This window comes from Leptinotarsa decemlineata, unplaced genomic scaffold (assembly GCF_025532065.1).
Source record: "Leptinotarsa decemlineata unplaced genomic scaffold, Ldec_3_MD MMD2_tig00000218_RagTag_RagTag, whole genome shotgun sequence".
Taxonomy (NCBI): domain Eukaryota; kingdom Metazoa; phylum Arthropoda; class Insecta; order Coleoptera; family Chrysomelidae; genus Leptinotarsa; species Leptinotarsa decemlineata.
This window is the reverse complement of record NW_027412545.1, coordinates 2087270-2107559: the sequence shown is the minus strand read 5'-3', so window position 1 is coordinate 2107559 and position 20290 is coordinate 2087270. Positions and strand designations below refer to the sequence as shown.

General features: G+C 32.5%; 1 protein-coding gene across 1 annotated transcript in view; it reads right to left on the bottom strand.

Moving 5' to 3' along the window:
- Positions 1-20290, bottom strand: part of mys (position-specific antigen beta subunit myospheroid) — a 58528-nt gene that overhangs the window by 3735 nt on the left and 34503 nt on the right. Inside the window, exons 14-19 of the mRNA XM_074173338.1 lie at positions 18946-19119; positions 17202-17511; positions 10215-10443; positions 4161-4245; positions 2487-2657; positions 2048-2434 (exon numbers count right to left, since the gene is read on the bottom strand). Of these exons, the coding sequence (XP_074029439.1) occupies positions 2048-2434; positions 2487-2657; positions 4161-4245; positions 10215-10443; positions 17202-17511; positions 18946-19119 (1356 nt within the window). The remainder of the gene's footprint in view (positions 1-2047; positions 2435-2486; positions 2658-4160; positions 4246-10214; positions 10444-17201; positions 17512-18945; positions 19120-20290) is intronic.

Below are 20290 nucleotides of genomic sequence, written 5' to 3'. Positions count from 1 at the left end.
CAGTCTTACAATTATGAGATATCACGAATTATAAAAGTCTTCAACATTATAAAATACTTTTTCAAGAAGAAAGTTTTTCAATTTATTTTTGAATAGAATGTCATTCAGATTCACATCTATCAAATCTCTTATTTTATTGAAACACTTGATACCAATATGCTTTGGTGAATTTTCACAGACTGATAACCTTGAATAGGGTTGTCGAAGTTTTTCTTTATTCCTAGTATTATACATATGAGTATTATCAAAATACCTGAAATATTTCTCAATGGACAGTTACTGAATATAAACATCAGTAGTATAAATGCATTAGTGGTTTTTATATGTTTATGCTTCCGGGACAAATAATAATAACGATTTATGTATATTATGTCACAACCATTGACATGAAAAAAGATATATTTACATAAATCACAAAAATGAGAAGAATATGTATACAATGTATATTGTCAACAAAATCAGATGAAGAATAAAAACAGGTTTGTAACAGATAAGTCTTGTTTTTTTTTAACTTTGACATGATTTGGTTGCTGCACATTCATCACTAGCACTCTCAGTTTGAGCACTGTTACAAGCATTTCCTGCCATTTACAAGGTTCCATGCAGATCTGATATTTGATTGTTCTATGGTTACCTTGAAAGAAGCATATATGTCTGGAAACTTTTAATTAAGTTATCAAAGGCCATTTTTGGAAAATTCTTTGTAAAAAAAATTCTTAGCTTTTTTGGAGTTATATTTGGTACAATTATAGATACATGAAAATTCATCATCTTCTGTATACCTTTTATTGTTAAGTTTTCATTATTTTTACGTAATGAGATCGTCTTTTGTTACCAACTATTATTCACTACTGGGTGTTCCCGATGTTTGTGATGTGTTTTCCGAATCCTCCAAGAGCGAATTTATAGTTCCAGTACCCGTTTGTTGAGTTTGAATATTCAGAAGTTACTGGGAGTCTACTGTCTGTTATTATTTCATCACATTCCTGTCAAGATTAAATTTTTAATAGTTTTTTCATCTCAGAAACGATTTCAAGATGTTCATTTCCTATTTTGATGTTCAGTGTGTATCATGGTCAATTTTGTTCAACTTATATTTAGACCCCATCATCATCATTTTGCTTTTATTTACAATTAGGACAAGTTTATTGATCAGTAAATATTCAACAAATGGATCTATTATACCTTGCATCTCCTCTATTGCATCCTTTGATATGTATAATAAGTTGTCATTTGCAAATAAGTCAACCGATTGTCTACCTGCTAAATAGTAAATATTATTTAGACATATAATAAATGAAAGTTGCCTATAATGAATTTGCTCTAAACCACCGGAAAACATTTTTTCTTGTAAAATTCAGTGAAGAGACTTGAATATTCAGTTACAGACATCTTTATAATGGTTTCAAATGATATTTCAAAGTTGTATTTAAGAGATATCTTAAAGATGTCTTTCAAAGATGACTTGAAGATGTCTTTCTCAAATATCTTCTTAGATATCATTATTTGTAACAAAATGTATCTTCAAAACGATTTCAAGATATCTTTCTGGAAATAGAGAACAATCCTTATAAGTCTGTTACGTCTTGACAACTACTCTACAACTATAATGATTTTATATTTCCTAAAATAATGAGGTTAGGAATGGTGCGAAGTTAATTTTACTCAGCTTCAATATGTCATTTTGAGTGAGTAGTTTATTTTTGCTTATAAATGCAAATCACAATGTCCGGAATAATAGTTTTTTCAGCCAAAAAAATCTTTGTAGTAGTGGGGTTGTATTCAACGAGTTCACTGGAGATTTAAAATTAAACTTATACCCAAAATTTAATACTAGATAACAAAACTGAAAAGGATTGGGAGTTCTGACTTTTTCACTTTGTGTTCAATTTCACTTCATACAATCATTTACCACTCTAATTCATATGTTTCCCAATTACCTAGACCGTAGAAGTCACATTAGGTACCTGACAAAGAAATTTCTTTCAGAAGTGAATTCAAAAAATGTTAATACCAGATAATTAATTTCAAAATACTTTTGATTTACCTTTATATTGCCACATTTGTTTGTATTCACCAAAGCTCCTGTAGAATTCAGACATCTAGTGAAAAATTTAATGCTGACCGCGCTAGAAGCATTGTGCTTCATTTCAACTGTTGAAGATATTTGTTCATATTGTTCTTTTATTAATGTTACGATATTGGAACTGTCCCCTTCCAGTTGGCCAACTGATGCACCCTCAATGGTTTTAGCAAGATGTTCGTAAATTTCAAGTGTTGATTTTGTGACAGCAAATATTACGTTGATTGAATTTTTTTTTACATTCAAATGAATTTGCTCAATTGATGGATAGTCCTGATGAGATGACTCAGTGTAAATTCCCTCTCTCGATAAATGACACTGACCATCGTTTGGTTTGACAATTCCACCCAGCTGCAAATAAGAAATTCAATAGACCTTTTCTAGTCAGTGTCGATTCTAGTACCTTTCCATCACCAGCATAGTGAAAACTAGCATCAGTTGAAAATACAAGTAACCGTCGAGCTTGTTCTCTCCAACCAATTTGATCTCTACATACCACTGCTTGCATGATGGCATCAAATCCACCTTCTGGAGCATCTAAGTTTCCGGAAACATTTGCCGCCTTCACCATTTGCTACAGTAATAAATCAACATCAGTACAAAGATTCATAAATGTTTTGAGTAAATAAATGTCTTATATATTTTAAATGAAAAAAAATCCGTATCACAGATCAAAACTCATCAATGGAAATCAAGTGAATTTGTGGTCAATTTATTCATTGCTGGTAGAAAGATAATCCCAAAAGTACCTGGCCAGAAGTATGAAGAGCAATTGTTGTATAAAGAAGGAAATTACTAGACCTGAAAGTACCAGCATAAGAGGTAGATGTGATGTTTGAATTTCCTTTCCACCCATTGATAGTCAACCCTTTCAGTGAATTTATAATCAAAAAAGATATTTGTTGAACTTCCCACCAGTTTCTTGTAAAGATCTTAGCAGAATTTGTAACGTCATAAGTTCTGTCACAGTGATTACAAGTATGAATAATTGAGACCAAACCAGCAATGTCTGCCATTAGTATTCAATTTACAAAAAAACTGTAATAAAATGAACACTATAACCAACATTTGTGTTCAAATGATAATTCTAATTTATTCGTAATATTTCTCCAACTATTTTATTAGCTAAGCTGAACGCAGACTTAGTTGGGTTGGAACAATCTTCGAATTTTTGTGTCTAGAATAAATAATCTGAATTGAAAATTTCTGAGTTTTGCCCTGATACTATTCAAGTAAGGTATATCCTAAAATTATCAAAAGTTTTTCTACCTTGATAAACAATATAAGACATTTGGATATTTTATTTAAGAGGTAAATTAGTAGAAACATGGGAGAGATGTTATTGCATAAGAAAAAGGATTATTGTAAAATAAAGCTGCAGATATGAGTAAATTAATTCAATGTCTGTTAGTATAGCATATCCAATTGACAAAATAACAAACAAAAAAGTATTAGTAATATTATCACTACCTAAATTATTTACACCAACACTATATTAGCTTTCAATCCAGTTTAAAGAAGACGGCCAAGACTGATAACCTAAAATGTTAAAAAATAAATATAAAATAAATAATTTCTCCTCCACCATGGGAGATTAAAAAATTGCAACATTCAAAGCAGTCAAGAGATTATTTTACAAAGTAAATTAGCAGCTAATCAATTACTCCTGCACAAAATATACAACAGAATAATTAAAAAAACTATACAGGAAAAACTGCAGAATAAGGTTTAGATAATATATTGGCATATTGACAAAATAAATTTGTCCTACTAGTGGAGAATATAACTAATTTAGTTATTTTCAACTATAACACCTTGATAATTCGTAATTTCCATGTAAGTTAATTCTGTTAATATCTCCATGCCTGAGAATTTATGAAAAGGATTTTAGGTCTACATAGGAGTCACTTTTGTTAGGTATAAACAGCAGCAGTTTAAAATTTGGTTCCAAATCCATGGCAAAGCATTATTACCAAAACAAAAAGCTATAGTATTTCTCAGTAAGTGAAAAAAAAGTTATTAGTAATAAATCATTGACTCGGCAAGGGCTGTTATTTGCTTCATCTTGCCAACTTACTGAAAATCGTTGAGTGTTAGTCGACAGCCTCATGGCATGTTTGTAACCATAAGGTGCATCACAATCGGTACATGGATGTCTTAAACTATAACGAAATAACAAAGTTAACGTCTAACAACATATTAATACAGTTTTCAGTGATTTGTAAAACAGAAAGAGTACCCAATATATACAGAAAAAACAATTGGAGAAAACTGCTGGATCTTCTCTGAAACCATTTTTTGTTTTAGGTTTCACTAATGTACATTCCTTTTCAAATTCATAAAATTTAAAAATAAACTCAATAAACTGGAATCAATTTTCCTATATTTATTTAACTTGAATAAAATTACTACAGCACATAATCTACAGAACTGAACCATGAGAATAATATTGAGTTGTGCTGACTAACTCCAATAAACTTGATGTTGGAAATGCTGGACTGGAGAGGAGTTAAAAAATGAATTTATTTTCTGACCTTGGCCTATATTTATAAACTGATGAATTATTTATTTCCAAGTTATATGAATGATTACGAGGGAGGTCCCAGAAATACCCAGCCTGACCTAGAGATGGCTGTTTTTGAAAAATATCACTGTATTATAAAGTACACAATCTATGAAGCATATGTTTCAAGTTTGAACACGCTGCGTTGTTTAGTATTTGTTTAGCAGCCATCAATAACGAACGTTTTTGGTGAAATTGGTGAGTTGGTCATCGTTATGTGGTACAATACTTTTATTTAAAAGGCCTCAGCCCAACCAACATGAAATCTGAACTGGATTCTACTCTGAGTGGGTCTGCTCCTTCGTTTACAACAGTGAAATATTGGGTAGCATAGTTTACACGAGCATCGCAATGGTCGACCAAATGGGGTGACGATTCCAGAAACGGTGACGAAAATCCACAAAACGGTACTGAATGATCGTCGACTGAAAAAGTGAGGTACATCGTATATTATCTGGAAATTTGAAAATGAGAATGCTGTGTGCAAGATGGGTGCCGCGTTAGCTCACACTCGTGCAAAAACAGTGTCGTGAAGATGTTTCAATTGAGTGTTTAGCGAAGTTTCACTGCCAGTTTCAAAGCAAATTTCTTGCTTCGTTTCATAACGATGGATGAAACATGGGTCCATCACTTTACACTTGAGACAAAAAAACAATCAAAACAATGGACTCAAAAGGGAGAACCGGCTCCAAAGAAGGCGAAAACCATATCATCTGCAGGCAAGGTCATGGCATCGGTTTTATGGGATAATTTTCATTGACTATCTTAAAAAAAAAGTTAAATTATCAACAGCGAGTATAATGCGAACTTATTGCAACGTTTGAGTGAAGAAATCAAGCAGAAACGGCCTCAGTTGGCTGAGAAAAAGGTGACAATGCACCAGCTTACAAATCCATTATCACAACAACCAAAATTAACAAGTTAAAGTTTGAATTGCTATATATGCATCCTATGAAAAAATGGCTCACTGGTCAAGGATATTCCAACGATGAAGAAATGATATCATATATACTCCTGATTTCTCGAATTTGTCGATGTTTTGACAAAACATTCAAATTCAAAAATGTTTTGACAAAATATGTTTAGAGAAAACATCCAAATTCGAAAAATCAGGAGTATATAAATTAAAGTGTGGAACGTGCCGTAAGGTGTATATTGGTCAAACTGGATGTTTGACAAAACATGTTTTGACAAAACATCCAAATTCGAGAAATCAGGAGTATATAAGTTGAAGTGAGGAACGTGCCCTAAGATGTATATTGGTCAAACTGGCAGGACATTTAGGAATCGAATCCAGGAACATCATACGAGCTATGTAAATAAGAAAACAAAGTCAACATATTCAAATCATCTTCTAGAAAAAAATCATATCTTCAACGAACAGTTCGAAATTTTGCACATAGAAAATAAAGGTTTGAAACTGAATCAATTGGACGCAATGGAAATTAATAAACTTAAAAATTCAAACATTCTAATGAATGACCAACTAGATTTGAATAGATCACCATTATTGAACTTGTTTTCTTAAAAACCGAGAAAAAATTATTATTGATGTAAATATGAGGTAATATGCTTCAGGTGATCATAATTAAACAATGTGGCAAACTATTCGAAAAATACAAAAATCGGGTAACAAATATAAAGAAACTATAATCTACGATGGTGAAAATGAAGTTTCAAGTACTGATGTGGCCAATAATTTCAATATCAATTTTACTCGCGTCATACAACACGGGGACACTGATATTAACTTTATGGAAGGTAATGTTGATAATTCGCCATTTTCCGTATTCATACGTCCAATTACAGAATTTGGTTATTTTGACATGGTGAATAAACTCAAAAATTCAGATGCTAGCGAAGTTGACAGTATCTCAAACAATCTCCTTAAAAAATGTGCTCATGAGTTGTGTAATCCATTAATATATCTAATTAATCTTTCTGTTGAGCATGGCATATTTCCTGAAAAATTAAAAGTTGCACTAGTTAATCCAATATTCAAGAAAGGAGACCCTAATACATATGATAATTATAGAGGAATAAGTTTACTATCCAGTATATCCAAATTATTTGAGTTAAATATTAAAAATCAACTGCTAACATTTTTAACAGCAAATCACCTTCTCTCATCGAATCAGCATGGTTTTACGAATAATACTGAAACAGCTCTATATGACTTCAATGAACACTTAATAACTTCTCTTGACTGCAAATTTCAAATATGCGGTTTGTTCATAGATTTCTCAAAAGCGTTCGATTGTGTAGATCACGAGTTATTACTTTTGAAAATGAATAGACTTGGAGTGCGGGGAATTGCTCACGATTTGATAAAGACATATCTTCAAAAATAGGAAACAGCAAGTCATTGTACAAGGTGTGAAAAGTCAATCAATAACAATAAATCAGGGTGTCCCTCAAGGATCCATACTGGGACCACTTTTCTTTTTAATTTATGCTAACGATCTAATAAAGTACCTTCATGATCTTACAATGGTACATATAGTTGCATATGCAGACGACACCAACCTTTTGATTAAAGTAAAAAATCCCATAGTACTTCCAGAATTAACTGAAGTGGTCTATAATAAAGTAATTACACGGGCTACTAAAAACCATCTACCACTCAACATCAACAAAACAGTGTTAATGAAATTCTCATTAGGTAATAGGAATGACCCTCTTAGTATATTTAAATATAACGATCTGGAGGTTACATCTTGCCCAACAACAAAAATACTTGGTCTCACTGTAGATCACAGACTTACGTGGAATCCACATATTGACCTACTCTGCGATAAATTGAAAAAAAATTGCTACGCACTAAGATTCATGCGAAATCACTGCAGCAAGGAAGTTCTGCTCAGCCTGTACTATGCGACCATCAATTCTCATATAAGATACGGAATTCTAAATTGGGGGAAGGGATCTTCTGCACAAAGAGTTTTTAAACTCCAAAAATATGCTATCCGAATAATTGATGATCTAGAATGGCAACAGTCATGTAGACATTCCTTCAAGAAATTGAGAATTCTCACTCTTGCTGGGTTGTATATATATGAATCATGTATTTATGTGTTCAAAAATATATCTTCATTTGAAGCGAATCGAGAAAATCATGGCTACTCAACTCGATCAAAAAATTTTTTGGTAACTGCTGCACATCGGACTGCACTTTTTCAGAAAAGTTATCTATACCTTGGCCCAAAATTTTTCAATAAGTTAGACGGCACAGTGAGATAATCTCCTAATATTTCGATTTTTAAAGCACGATTGAAAGCCTATCTCATCCAAAAAAACTGCTACACCATCAATAAATTTTTTGCAAATCAATAATTCTTCACTCTAGACGGGCAGCTATTAGTAAACAATTTACCCTCTCATATGTATGTTGACTATAAATGTTATAAATTTGTATTGTAATATATTTATTATGTTTTACACCCCATTTGTATGTTAGACGGTAAATGTTTTTAAATTTGTATTGTTTTATATTTAATATGTTTTACACTCCATTTTTTTAATTTGTATTGTATTATGTTTATTGTGTTTTACACACTATGGACGTCTTCCTTGTTACTGTGTACTATTTTGTGAAAGAAATTTTATACTTTTTAACGAGAGAAGTTAATAAATATTATTATTATTATTATTATTATTATTATTATTATTATTATTATTATTATTATTATTAATTACGTTAAGTTCAGGTAATTTTTTTGGAGGTAGTTTCAATTATGGTTACCTGTAGTATATAAATATTAATGTTAAGAACAACTTGAAGCATAAATCACTTGAAAAAGTCGATGTTTTAGCGAAACATGTTGTGATATATTTTTTCAAATAAAGTTTGTGGAGATCAAATCGTCAGGTGTAGTTTTTGAAATTATTTTGAGACTGTTCTCATTATAAAAACGGTATCACACTTATTGAGAGTCACTAGGAAAAGTGTATGGAGCTACAAGGAGAATAAATACAATTTTTCCAAAATTTTTGTTTTTTTGTTGGGCCTGGTACTTCTGTGACCACCCTCGTGTTTATATCACTCAAAGCCATCTATTGATTAATAAAAAAAAAATAAACAACATATCAAACACCAACATTTTCAAAGGTTTTTAAAAATTTCAATAGTTAACCGAAAAATGTGAAATTCAATTTGATTTAATAAAATAAAATCCTAGAGAATTTAAGTACTTATCCATATAACAAGTAGTCATTCACATATAAAGCAGGTTTTTTATATTCTTTCAGAAATACCAAAGGTTCAAGTTGGTACTGATTTATGTAAATTACGAGGTAATGTTCTGAACTTGTCCATATCAACTTGTGTAGGTAGCGGTACACCGATATCAATAAAATAATCATTTTCCACATGCTTTCACTACCCTAAACCAGCAGAATTATTCACATAACTGAAAACAAACCCAATAATCAACATGCCTCTATAGTACCTACAAATGCTTTGTTCACGGAAAACAGCACATGTCACTACAACATAACATCATAGACATAGTATTTGACACAATAACAATACAAAACATGATATTTTCAAAGCATAATGTCACAGAATAGAAATGAAAATGAGGTAAGAGTTACTACTGGCTCTTCTGGAATGACTCCAACATTTGACATATCATTTTTTAATTTGCAAATAAAAATATTAACCATTTCTATCAATAATATGTTACTGTTAAGTACATCATTCCAGGAGCTTCAGTGAAAATGACTGGAATGAGAAAGTTTATATCACAGAAATCATCGAATGGGATAGGCTGTGGGAACAGGATGTGTTAAAATGCTATGATTAGAAGGAAACTTACTGAAAACTTATGGGTATCTTTGTTAAGAGTCATGTGATGACGAAATCCATATGGAGCTACGCAAATATCACACGGTCGTTCCAACCTAAAGTAGTCAACAAAATACTCTTAAAATTTTTAGGATCACATAATGCACATTGAGAGAGCTTCACCTTTAAAATATCAATCAAAATAAATACAATGCAATAAAACCCAGTGAAATAATGTAATACTCAGTATGTCCAACTATATCTTTAGATTGTTAGATAATCTTGAAGGGAAAATTATTTTGAAATCAATTTTATAATCTAATATTTCAAAATCTAACATCAAATGCTCACTGATTTCTCAGAAACATACACTAGTTTTGAATTAGCAAAATCAATTTATAACTTACCTTAATTAGAAATTTTGATGAGGTTTTACTAGATATAACTAGAATTTATTTTAATGTTTTTACATTTTGTTGATGTTAGGAAGGAGGTACTTATTAGTGATGGAGCTTGTAAGCTTTCTTCAAGTTGATTGAGCTAAATTGTAACAAATTATGAAAAAAAAAGATATAAATGTTGAATCGAAATCAAAAAAGTATTTCAGTATTTGCTGAAATATCTGTTGATGTATTGGAGAGAAAAATCGTCATCTTTTCATGGAAGCATGTTTTATTGTGGAATTAAAAACTCCAATGTCAGTCTGGCTAAGTCTCATAAAAAAAACAACACATGGAAAAATGAAATCAGTCAGTGCTGGAGCAAAATTATACTTCACTTACTTTTCTGGAAGTGTACTGACATAAGGCATAACGACTTTATCAACGAAACTCCCGAATCCTAGACGAAAGTTTGAAGTAAGTTTTCTCATGGTATATGCCAATTGATCGCCGAGAGAAGATAATTTCTCTTTATCATCGTTCATCGATCTACTGAGATCCATAAGATAGTAAAGGTCTACAGGGTAATCTTCAGCTTGGGTATAGTTCATGTATATGCTGTATGATTGTCCTAAAAAATTTGAATAATAGAATACATATATTGAAGAACAGGAACGGATTCTAGTTGAACTTTACATCAAACATTAATTCTTAGGTAACACTGATTAATTTTTTTTGAGTTGTTTCCTGAAGTAAATATTTTTATCTCATTTGAGGGTGAAATATTTGAAATCTATTACAGAGGTATTATATAAATTCATTAGATATATAGATATTATTTTTTCCTTGTTGGCACTTTTATATGGATTAAGTGAATCAGTAAATTACATAAATGAAAAATATAAAAAGTAAATTTGATAAAAACACATAATCCATGGACATGGACACCAGGACACCATGACATGGACTACAGAAGCTTCAAAACATATCCATGAGGGCAATATTAAGTTGTAATAAACGCACATCTGTGGAATACATGTAGGAAACACTGTCTCTTATGTCTGCTAAACAAAGGATAACACTGAATATGCTAATATTTATATTTAAAATTGAACACAATATGTTGCCAAATTATCTGAGTGATCAGTTAACCTACACAAGTAGTATTCATACACACTCCACTAGAAATAGAATAAGAAATTTTTATATCAACAGAGAACATATAGGTTGTGACTCGTCGTATAGTTCTGGTCTGATTGCATTTAATAATTTGCCAAGTCATAATATAAAAAGCTGTGATTCATTAAATTCATTCAAAAGAAAATGTAGTGAATATATTTCAAGTAATTGTCATCAATAATTCGTCTTGTTTTATAGTTTCTTGTTTTAAAAATGTGACTTGTCTCTAATTTTATTTATATATTTTTTAATTGTTTTGTATTTTATAAGGGACTGTACTATGAAGAGCATTATTTGCTAATAAAGAGTAATAATATAATATGATTGATAATATGTTTATTGTTTAAGAATAGATTCTTGTTACAAACAGGATGTCATAAATAAATATCAATATAAACATGAAGTATAAGATGTGATGTGTAAGTGTATACAATATAAATGATTAAAATAAAATATAAACTATATATACATACATATGCAGAGGTTACTTGACAAGAGCTAGGACAACTAATAAAAATATATGTTTCACACACAGTTCAATCGCAGTTTCATCACATTCTAAATTACAGGGCATAGTCAAAATATTCTTGTAGGTCATAGGCTTTATCACTTGATAGTTTTGTAGATTTCTTTCTAAATATGATGAAAGGAGTCTCTTTGATTTCATTGGGAAGTTTATTGTATATCCTGATTCCATTATACAGGGTGTTCCTGGACTTCCTCTTTTCCTCTCGGGAATGTATAGATGGGGTCAAAATATCACCAGTACTTCATATAACTTTTTTTCCTAAAAGTCTTCGTAACCAAGTTACGGGCCCTCGAAGTTACAAAATGAAAAATGTTTTTCTTTGATAACTTTTCAAGTGAATATTCAAAATCATCCAAATTTTGGTAATTGACTAAACAAATGAATTCCGTCGATGAGCTTTCATGCAGGAGTCAGTTGTTTTGCTACAAAGTCAGGAACGGACTACCCCCGATGGTCCACACCCCAAAACTTTGAAATGACAGATATTTTTCAATATTTTTCAACAAAATAAGGTTACTTGGACAATTTTATGAATAAAAGTACTCGTGTGGAAAGTCGATCGGAGCAACGAGTCTTGATAAAAATGTAGTTCTACTCGACGACATCAAACCCGCTCGTCCACCATTATTTGAAATGAATAATTATCAAAGCAGAAATAATAATGATAACGTTAATTCAACAACATTTATAACAGGAATAATACAAAGTATGCTAAAATGAAGTCGTAAACAAAAAGTACAGTACCTATATGGAAGTTTAAGTCACAATTGTGATAGCAGATATTTTTTCAAAAGAAATATCAAGTTCTGTAGATTCGTGGTGTTTTTAAACTAACAAGCTACTCTACTATGAAATATCGAATTCATTCCATATTTTGTATGTACATAATACGTGGGGAATAATCACGTTTCGTGTTGATCAGTTATCTGAATCTCATGAAACTCAACATTCGAATGTTTCAAATTCTTCTTCACAGCTAAACTGTTGAGGAGTTTCACTGATAATTATAATTTTATGGGAGAAATTCTTTAACACGAATCTAAATTTAGCTGAAAAAACGCACATCGGAAAAAATATTTACTATACTAATAAAAAGCAACCGAATGAACTACAAAAACGGCTGCACATGATCATGTGAAAAATATCCAGGGAATAATTATGTTCCATTTCTTTCACAGATGTTGACAAAAAAACCTTTTAGAAAGTTTTGATAAAAAATGAGAAACTGGAATGCGATTTTGTTTTGTTGAGTGGTGCGTTATCATATGATTATCATTGTATTGTCAATATTCTAAGGGATATTTTGAATTTTTTTGATATGGCCGAACAGTTTACATTCAATGAATATGCAGATATGCATGTATTTTATGGACGAGCATTTTGTAATGCTGCAGAAGCTCGTCGTCTGTATTCCGAGCATTTTCCCAATCGAACGGTACCGTCAAGAGAAACATTCGAGCGTGTCGATCGCAGCTTGAGGGAGACAGGTATGTAATAATTGATAATTAATTTGAGCACGTTGTTTTATTTCGATATTATTGTAGGTACAGTTTTGCCAAAACGAGGTGGTGAGGGCGCTCCTAGGACTGTACGTACCGTTGTATTGGAGGAAAATATTTTGGAAGCCGTCGCTGATGATCCTTCAATGAGCATCAGAAATCTATCAGAACAGTTCCATACATCCAAGCCCACTATTCATAGAATAATTAGGGAACAACTGCTCCACCCATTTAACATCCAGAAGGTACATGCCATGACACCTCAAGATTTTCCAGCACGACTGGAATATGCCAATTGGTTCATGGATAAGCAAAGAGAGGATATGACTTTTATTAATCGAGTTTTATTCACTGATGAAGCAGGTTTCAGTAGAGATGGAGTTATCAACTCTCATAATCTCCATATATGGGCCGAAGAAAATCCCCATGGGATATTGCAAACCAAACACCAACGGAAATTCAACGTGAATGTTTGGGCTGGTATCATAGAAAACCATCTTATAGGACCATTCGTTCTACAGGACCGATTGAATGGAGAACGTTATTTGGAGTTCATTCAGAACGATTTGAATGGACTTTTGGAACATGTTCCATTGCAAACCCGAAGAGATATGTGGTTTATGCATGATGGCGCTCCTCCTCATTTTAGTTTGATTGTGCGTGACCATCTGAACCATATTTTCCACAATAGATGGATTGGTAGAGGTGGGCCATATTCATGGCCATCGCCGTCTTCGGATTTAAATCCATTGGATTTCTTTCTGTGGGGGCATCTAAAAAGCCTTGTTTACGCTACACCTATTCACACAAGAGATGCATTGTTGAATAGAATAACATTACATTGTGAAGCCATACGAAACGACCCTGGAATGCTATTTCAAGTACAGAGAGGGTGTCTTCGCAGACTAAGAAAATGTATAGAGAGAGAAGGTGGTCATATCGAGCAGTTTCTGTAGCGAATTTTTCATTTCTGTTTGCTCTTGAGGCTCTTGAGTTTCGTTAGTTAAACGTGTTTGCATTATAAAAATTCGTTATGAACATTTTACCTATCATTTCCATTTTCCTTAAAAACTAATATTTTCGAATAATGGTAGACATCTCAGGATAAATGTTGTTGAATTAACGTTATCATTATTATTTCTGCTTTGATAATTATTCATTTCAAATAATGGTGGACGAGCGGGTTTGATGTCGTCGAGTAGAACTACATTTTTATCAAGACTCGTTGCTCCGATCGACTTTCCACACGAGTACTTTTATTCATAAAATTGTCCAAGTAACCTTAATTTGTTGAAAAATATTGAAAAATATCTCTCATTTCAAAGTTTTGGGGTGTGGACCATCGGGGGTAGTCCGTTCCTGACTTTGTAGCAAAACAACTGACTCCTGCATGAAAGCTCATCGAAGGAATTCATTTGTTTAGTCAATTACCAAAATTTTAATGATTTTGAATATTCACTTGAAAAGTTATCAAAGAAAAACATTTTTCATTTTGTAACTTCGAGGGCCCGTTACTTGGTAACAAAGGATTTTAGGAAAAAAAGTTATATGAAGTACTGGTGATATTTTGACCCCATCTATACATTCCCGAGAGGAAAAGAGGAAGTCCAGGGACACCCTATATATCAACGAGTTTTGAACCAAACATGTTTTTGGAATTGGTAGACTCAGTTCATTTGACCGCCTTGTATGGTATGTGGCTGTAGCTGTAGATTCATAGTTCTCCTTATTTTTATGTATAATTGACACGGTTTCCAATATAAATATTGAAATAACCGTAAGGATTCTATGTTCTCGAAAAAGGGGTTTACATGAAATCCGCCATTTTGCTTTACATAAGTACCTGATAGCCCTTTTCTGCAAAAACAAAAACCGACTGCATGAGTTGTTTACTGCAAACACCCTAAAAGGGTATACCATACCTTAGATGAGAGTCTATCAAGGCATAATACACTACTTTCGCTGCAGCAAACCCCAGTTCTTTTGAGATGTTTCTCAGTGCGAAACATCCTGATGCCAATTTTTTGTTGGTGTGTGTGTGTGCAATATGCTGAGAGAATTTTAAATTTTCATCTAAATGAATTCCCAAAAATTTCAAAGTGGAGTTATTTTTTATCTTGTTATTGTCTAGGGGGATATCAGGTATATTACACTTGAATGCTGATATATTTGTTTTGCTAGTATTCAACGATAGAAGATTCGAGTCAAACCAATTCTCCACTTTTTTCATGTCTTGGCACATTTTGTTATGCAATCTGTTTTTGTCTTTGTCATGCCACACTAATGTGGTGTCGTCAGCTTCCTGTAAACGATATGTTGGTCAAATCATTAATGTATAACAGAAACAGTATAGGACCTAACAAAGGGCCTTGAGGTACTCCACAATTTATATCTCCCACGTCCGAGTTAGATGACGTTCTTACAAATTGCTTTCTGTCAGAAAGGTATGAACTAATCCAAATATGACTGTTGTCCCTAAAACCATATCTTATGAGTTTCCGAAGCAATATGCTGTGATTGACACAGTCAAAAGCTTTGGATAAGTCACAAAGCACTGCTGCTCTATTGATTTCATCCTCGAGACTCAAAAACGTATTATTACCAAAAAAAAATCTACATTTAGCATGAGCAATGTGTTTTTGAAAACAATCTCATAATTTGTTTTGGTTGGTTTCTGAGTTTTGTCGTGGTCTTCTTTGGTTATAATCTCCAAACGTTTCAACTGCAAGTGCGGTAGTCATCTTCAGTAGCTTGGTTGAAGAACTGCAGTTGCAGTTGAAACGTTTGGAGAATATAACCAAAGAAGATCTTGACAAAACCCGGAAACCAACCAAAACATTGACGCAAGCCCTGAAAGACCACATTCCTTAATAAATCTCATAATTTGTTTGAATTTGTTCTTCTATTTGAAGAACAAAATGAATGACATATCAAAAAAAGAAAATATAAAAAATGAGTAATGAATAATGAGTACAAAATTTCAAAGAAACCAAATTACTGTGGTCTGAAATTAGAATGAATGAGTCAATGGGTTAAACAATAAGTGAAAGGTTATGAAATGTACAAACAACAAAAATAACCATATATGTATCTTATTTGGGATTTGAAGGCCATTATAATGTGGAATTTCACTAACACACATAGCTTTTTATAAAAATGGTTCCATCTCACATGTTGAAAACAGATTGTTTTGGCTTCTGTCAAAGTGTTTTCCTTTAGTAATTGGAATAGGAACACATTACCTCAGCTATAGAGAATTCAAAATAAGCGATATTCTCCCTGGTGTCGATATTGTGAACTATGGACCAATACACAGTTCATCTTAGTAGTTAATGAGTGTTTACGTTTATCGCTCTTATATCAATTCTTCTACTGAATTTGTGAAGATTTTGTCAATTATAATTTTTTCTCATTTCAAATATTAGTGATTTGGAATCCAGTTGAAACTATCAATACTATGAGTACCTCAATGTGACTTGTGGGCAAAAATATCTAAATGTTGTGACATCAATTTTCATTATTTTCCACAAAAAGTCAACTAAGAAAATTATAGCCTATCTTGGTATTTATGGAGTTACCAAGACGTAGTTAGAACTCAGCTAGTCGATGTTTGTTATGGATGGCCGTGGGGATGAAAAATACGTTTTATTTTATTCTGAATGGATAAAAAGTCTTGGGGTGGCAGTCAAATGTATCCAACCGAAAAGAGGTGAAGAAATAGCTCAAAAATTCACGAGCTTCATAATAAATTGATAAGCAACAGGAAATATTTACAAACTGCAAGAACAGTTGGTGTATAATAACTTCAAAATGATTGCTATTTGCAAACATTAAAAGTAGAAGAGGTATACACTTATATACACCCTGAATTCAAAGAATAATGCTAAAAATTAATATTACTATTAAAAATATAAACCTGTGGCTATTACTACACCAGTACGAGTGGGGGATTTTCACTAAATAATAATATTTATTCAATATACACAGTTACAAAACAGAAGTCAAAAATCATTATAAGGCAAATTAAATTAGGGAACGAAATAAGTCAGGGATAACTTTTATCCTTTTGAACCTACCCAACACCTACTTTTCAGTCAACCACAAATAAATTCAATAATCATTACCCCCTTTGACGGATGTTCCTGGGATCACGACATAATAAAGTAAATGAATTTCACTTACTTGCTCTCAATTTCAAATTCAGTCTTTGTGGTGATACTTGGACTATTTGGCCAGCTGCCCCACCTCCTGCACTTCCCTCAAACTGGCCACTCGTAGAACCACTGGCAGACCAATGTTCTGAGTGATTGTAACTTCCTTCAAAACCACCAACCATCATCCCACCTCCTCCTGAACTGCCTTTTCGTGCCCTTGTTAATTCGTAGGCCTGTATTGTGCTCAGGATATTGTCAGGATTTAAAACATATTCTTCAGGGCATTCCTTAAAGTGGGTTTGTGATGGTTGAAAACAACGAGCGCTATCGCCAAAGTTCTGTAAGTGAGAAATTGTTCAATTACTGTATTAGCAGGGTTTTGAATATGGTAGAAGCCACGGGGAAAGTCATACAATAGGTCATTAGATCATTAAAAACCTCTCTCACTGCATATAATGGAGAAATCTGTATCTGTATCTGTAGAGTAGGGAGGGTGAGTGTAAGCCCACGCACTTAGGCCACATGTGACCCATTGTACATCCTCCCAAGGAGTTGTCCTCCTGGGTCGTCGTCCATCCTGTCCTTTCCAGGAAGGTGGACAGGTCGCTGGGTGACATCTCCTTTATATCGGCAGGTGTAGGCCAAGACTCGCCGAACACACACTCTCTTATTGACGATAACTCCGGGCACTCGCACAGGACATGCCTGACAGTCTCATCTTCCTGTTCACACATCCTGCATAGAGGTGTGTCCACTATAATGGAGAAAATGTTACTCTTGAGTTGTCTGACGTGTTTCAGCCTGTTGTCAATAAAACCAAGAAATTTTGTTATTAATTTTATTTAGTAATATATCTTAGTTTATTGGAAGTTCATCAAGCAAGCATTTGAACGATCTGATGTTGCCATTTAGTAACTCGGCTGAGTTTCTTTACATTCAAAAATATTATTGTATCATCTGCGATAAGAGGGAAACATCCAGATATATCAACTATAGTGATGTTATCAACATATAAAAAAATTAGGACCTAACACAGAACCCATGGTGAAAACTGGTTTTGGCCCACTTTGAAACTTCTGATTGTTGTTCGTTTTGAGTGTTCATCAATGGATGAATCATAACTCAATATCTACCTTTATAAAACTCGTCCCAAATTTGACATATGAACTGTCAGAATATTAAACATGCTTTGCATATAAATTAGAAAATTGTATGCCACCAATCAAGTGAGGGAAAAATCTATGAAAAGGTAGCAGTCTCTTATCAATTATAAAGTTACATCTCAATATATATAACATTCTTTCTTTTTTTATTGAGACAAGCAGGCACTAAGACCTTATCATTATCTCACATATTCCCTTCATTTGTTGAATCACACTTTTTAAAAACAAATTACTTTCTGATACTATAGGGGACTTTCATGTCTCTAACTTGTTACAACCCTTATAGTAGGTATTTAAATGATTCAACAAATACAGTTTTATAATGCTAATCATATTTCCAGAAGGTTTGATGTTATCAAACTGGTTTGATAACACTGGTTGAAAATGGTGTTTATTTAGGATGTTAATGTTGGTTTTAGTGAAATCAGTTGTTAGAAATCCTTCGTTAAGATGTAGTGTAAACATGGTCAATCACTACCGAGTATCCCGAAAACCAATAAACCATGATGAAACTTCACCATGAGAGCATTATTCAACTTATGAATTTGAAAGAGTGTTTTACAAGTTTTTGTTTGAAATGATGTTTGAAAATTATTTTCAGGTACTCACCGGATCGTAACACCAAGCACATGATGGTGTTTGAATACATTCGTGGCACTTTCCTTTTGATGTGCATGGATTAAGTGAAGTGAATCTTTGGGGTATTTGTGCTATTACCACAGTGACTATCACAATGATTATAAAGCAATTCCTTGAAAAATATCTTAACAGGGACTCCATCATCTGAAATCGAAAAGCAAATAAAAACTTATATCATTTCAGAACAGTGATAACTTCTAGTTAGAAGGAGATTTCATATTAATTACAAAGAGTTAGTATTGTAATGGAAGGTACATGAAACTAACGAGAAGGGTTTGAAGTTTTTGTGCTTCACAATACCCTTTTCACATTGTAAGTAATGTGTAATGAAAAAATGTATATAACTATTCTACTAAGTATTGCGGCAATAATTAACCTCCTGTAGCCTCACAATGAATATAAACTTGTCCCATCAACTATTGGAATACCAGTTTTTTAAATGCATCCGACTACAGTGTATGTTTTACCTTCCTTATAAGGTAAACTCTTTAGCAACAAGATCATTCTCAGTTTGAAGAACCACTGATATACCAAATGTATCAGTGTTCCAGAAATAAAATCCAAATTGCCCTTTATTATGTAATTTAGCACACATAGCCAATGAATAATTTATGAGATCTAGAGGGATAATTCCAACTAGGGATAGTTTAATTACATTCAATCAAGAAACAATTATTCTTTTGTACTTCATATGAAGTTTATTTACAATTTTTAGCAAATTTTTATATCATTTGGATCTATCATGGAAAACAAATAGTGAATGATCAAATATTTTTAGAATATGAGTCACTTATTTATAGGCTATTAATTCACAGAAAATCAGAATTATTTCGGTAGGCTGTTTTACTCAGTTGGTATTGGACAAGGTGTCATTACAAATACGATTATTGAATGAATGAAATACAAATTTTAAGATTGCATCCACTTATTGGGAAACCTTCACTTCACACCCACACATACTTGGAAGTATGGAACTTAAGATTTTGATATCAAGTTTAAAATGACTAGTTTCGAAGAATTTATTGAAGATTAGAAGATATTTTTGTTGAAATTATTCATTTCCTGTTAATCCCTATACTTAGAAATCAATTTATAAAACAAATGGAAAATTTAAAAGTGGTGTTGTGTCCATTGAAATGGATAACTTTTGAATGTAATAAAATAACTATTTATATTTCATATTTGTATAAAAATCAGATAAACACTTACTTTATCTTCAATTCAGATGCTTCGATTTGTATTTCCACATCAGGGAGGGGACACCGAATGATTGCTGATCTGTTCACACAGGAAGTATCACAAACAAATCGTAGTG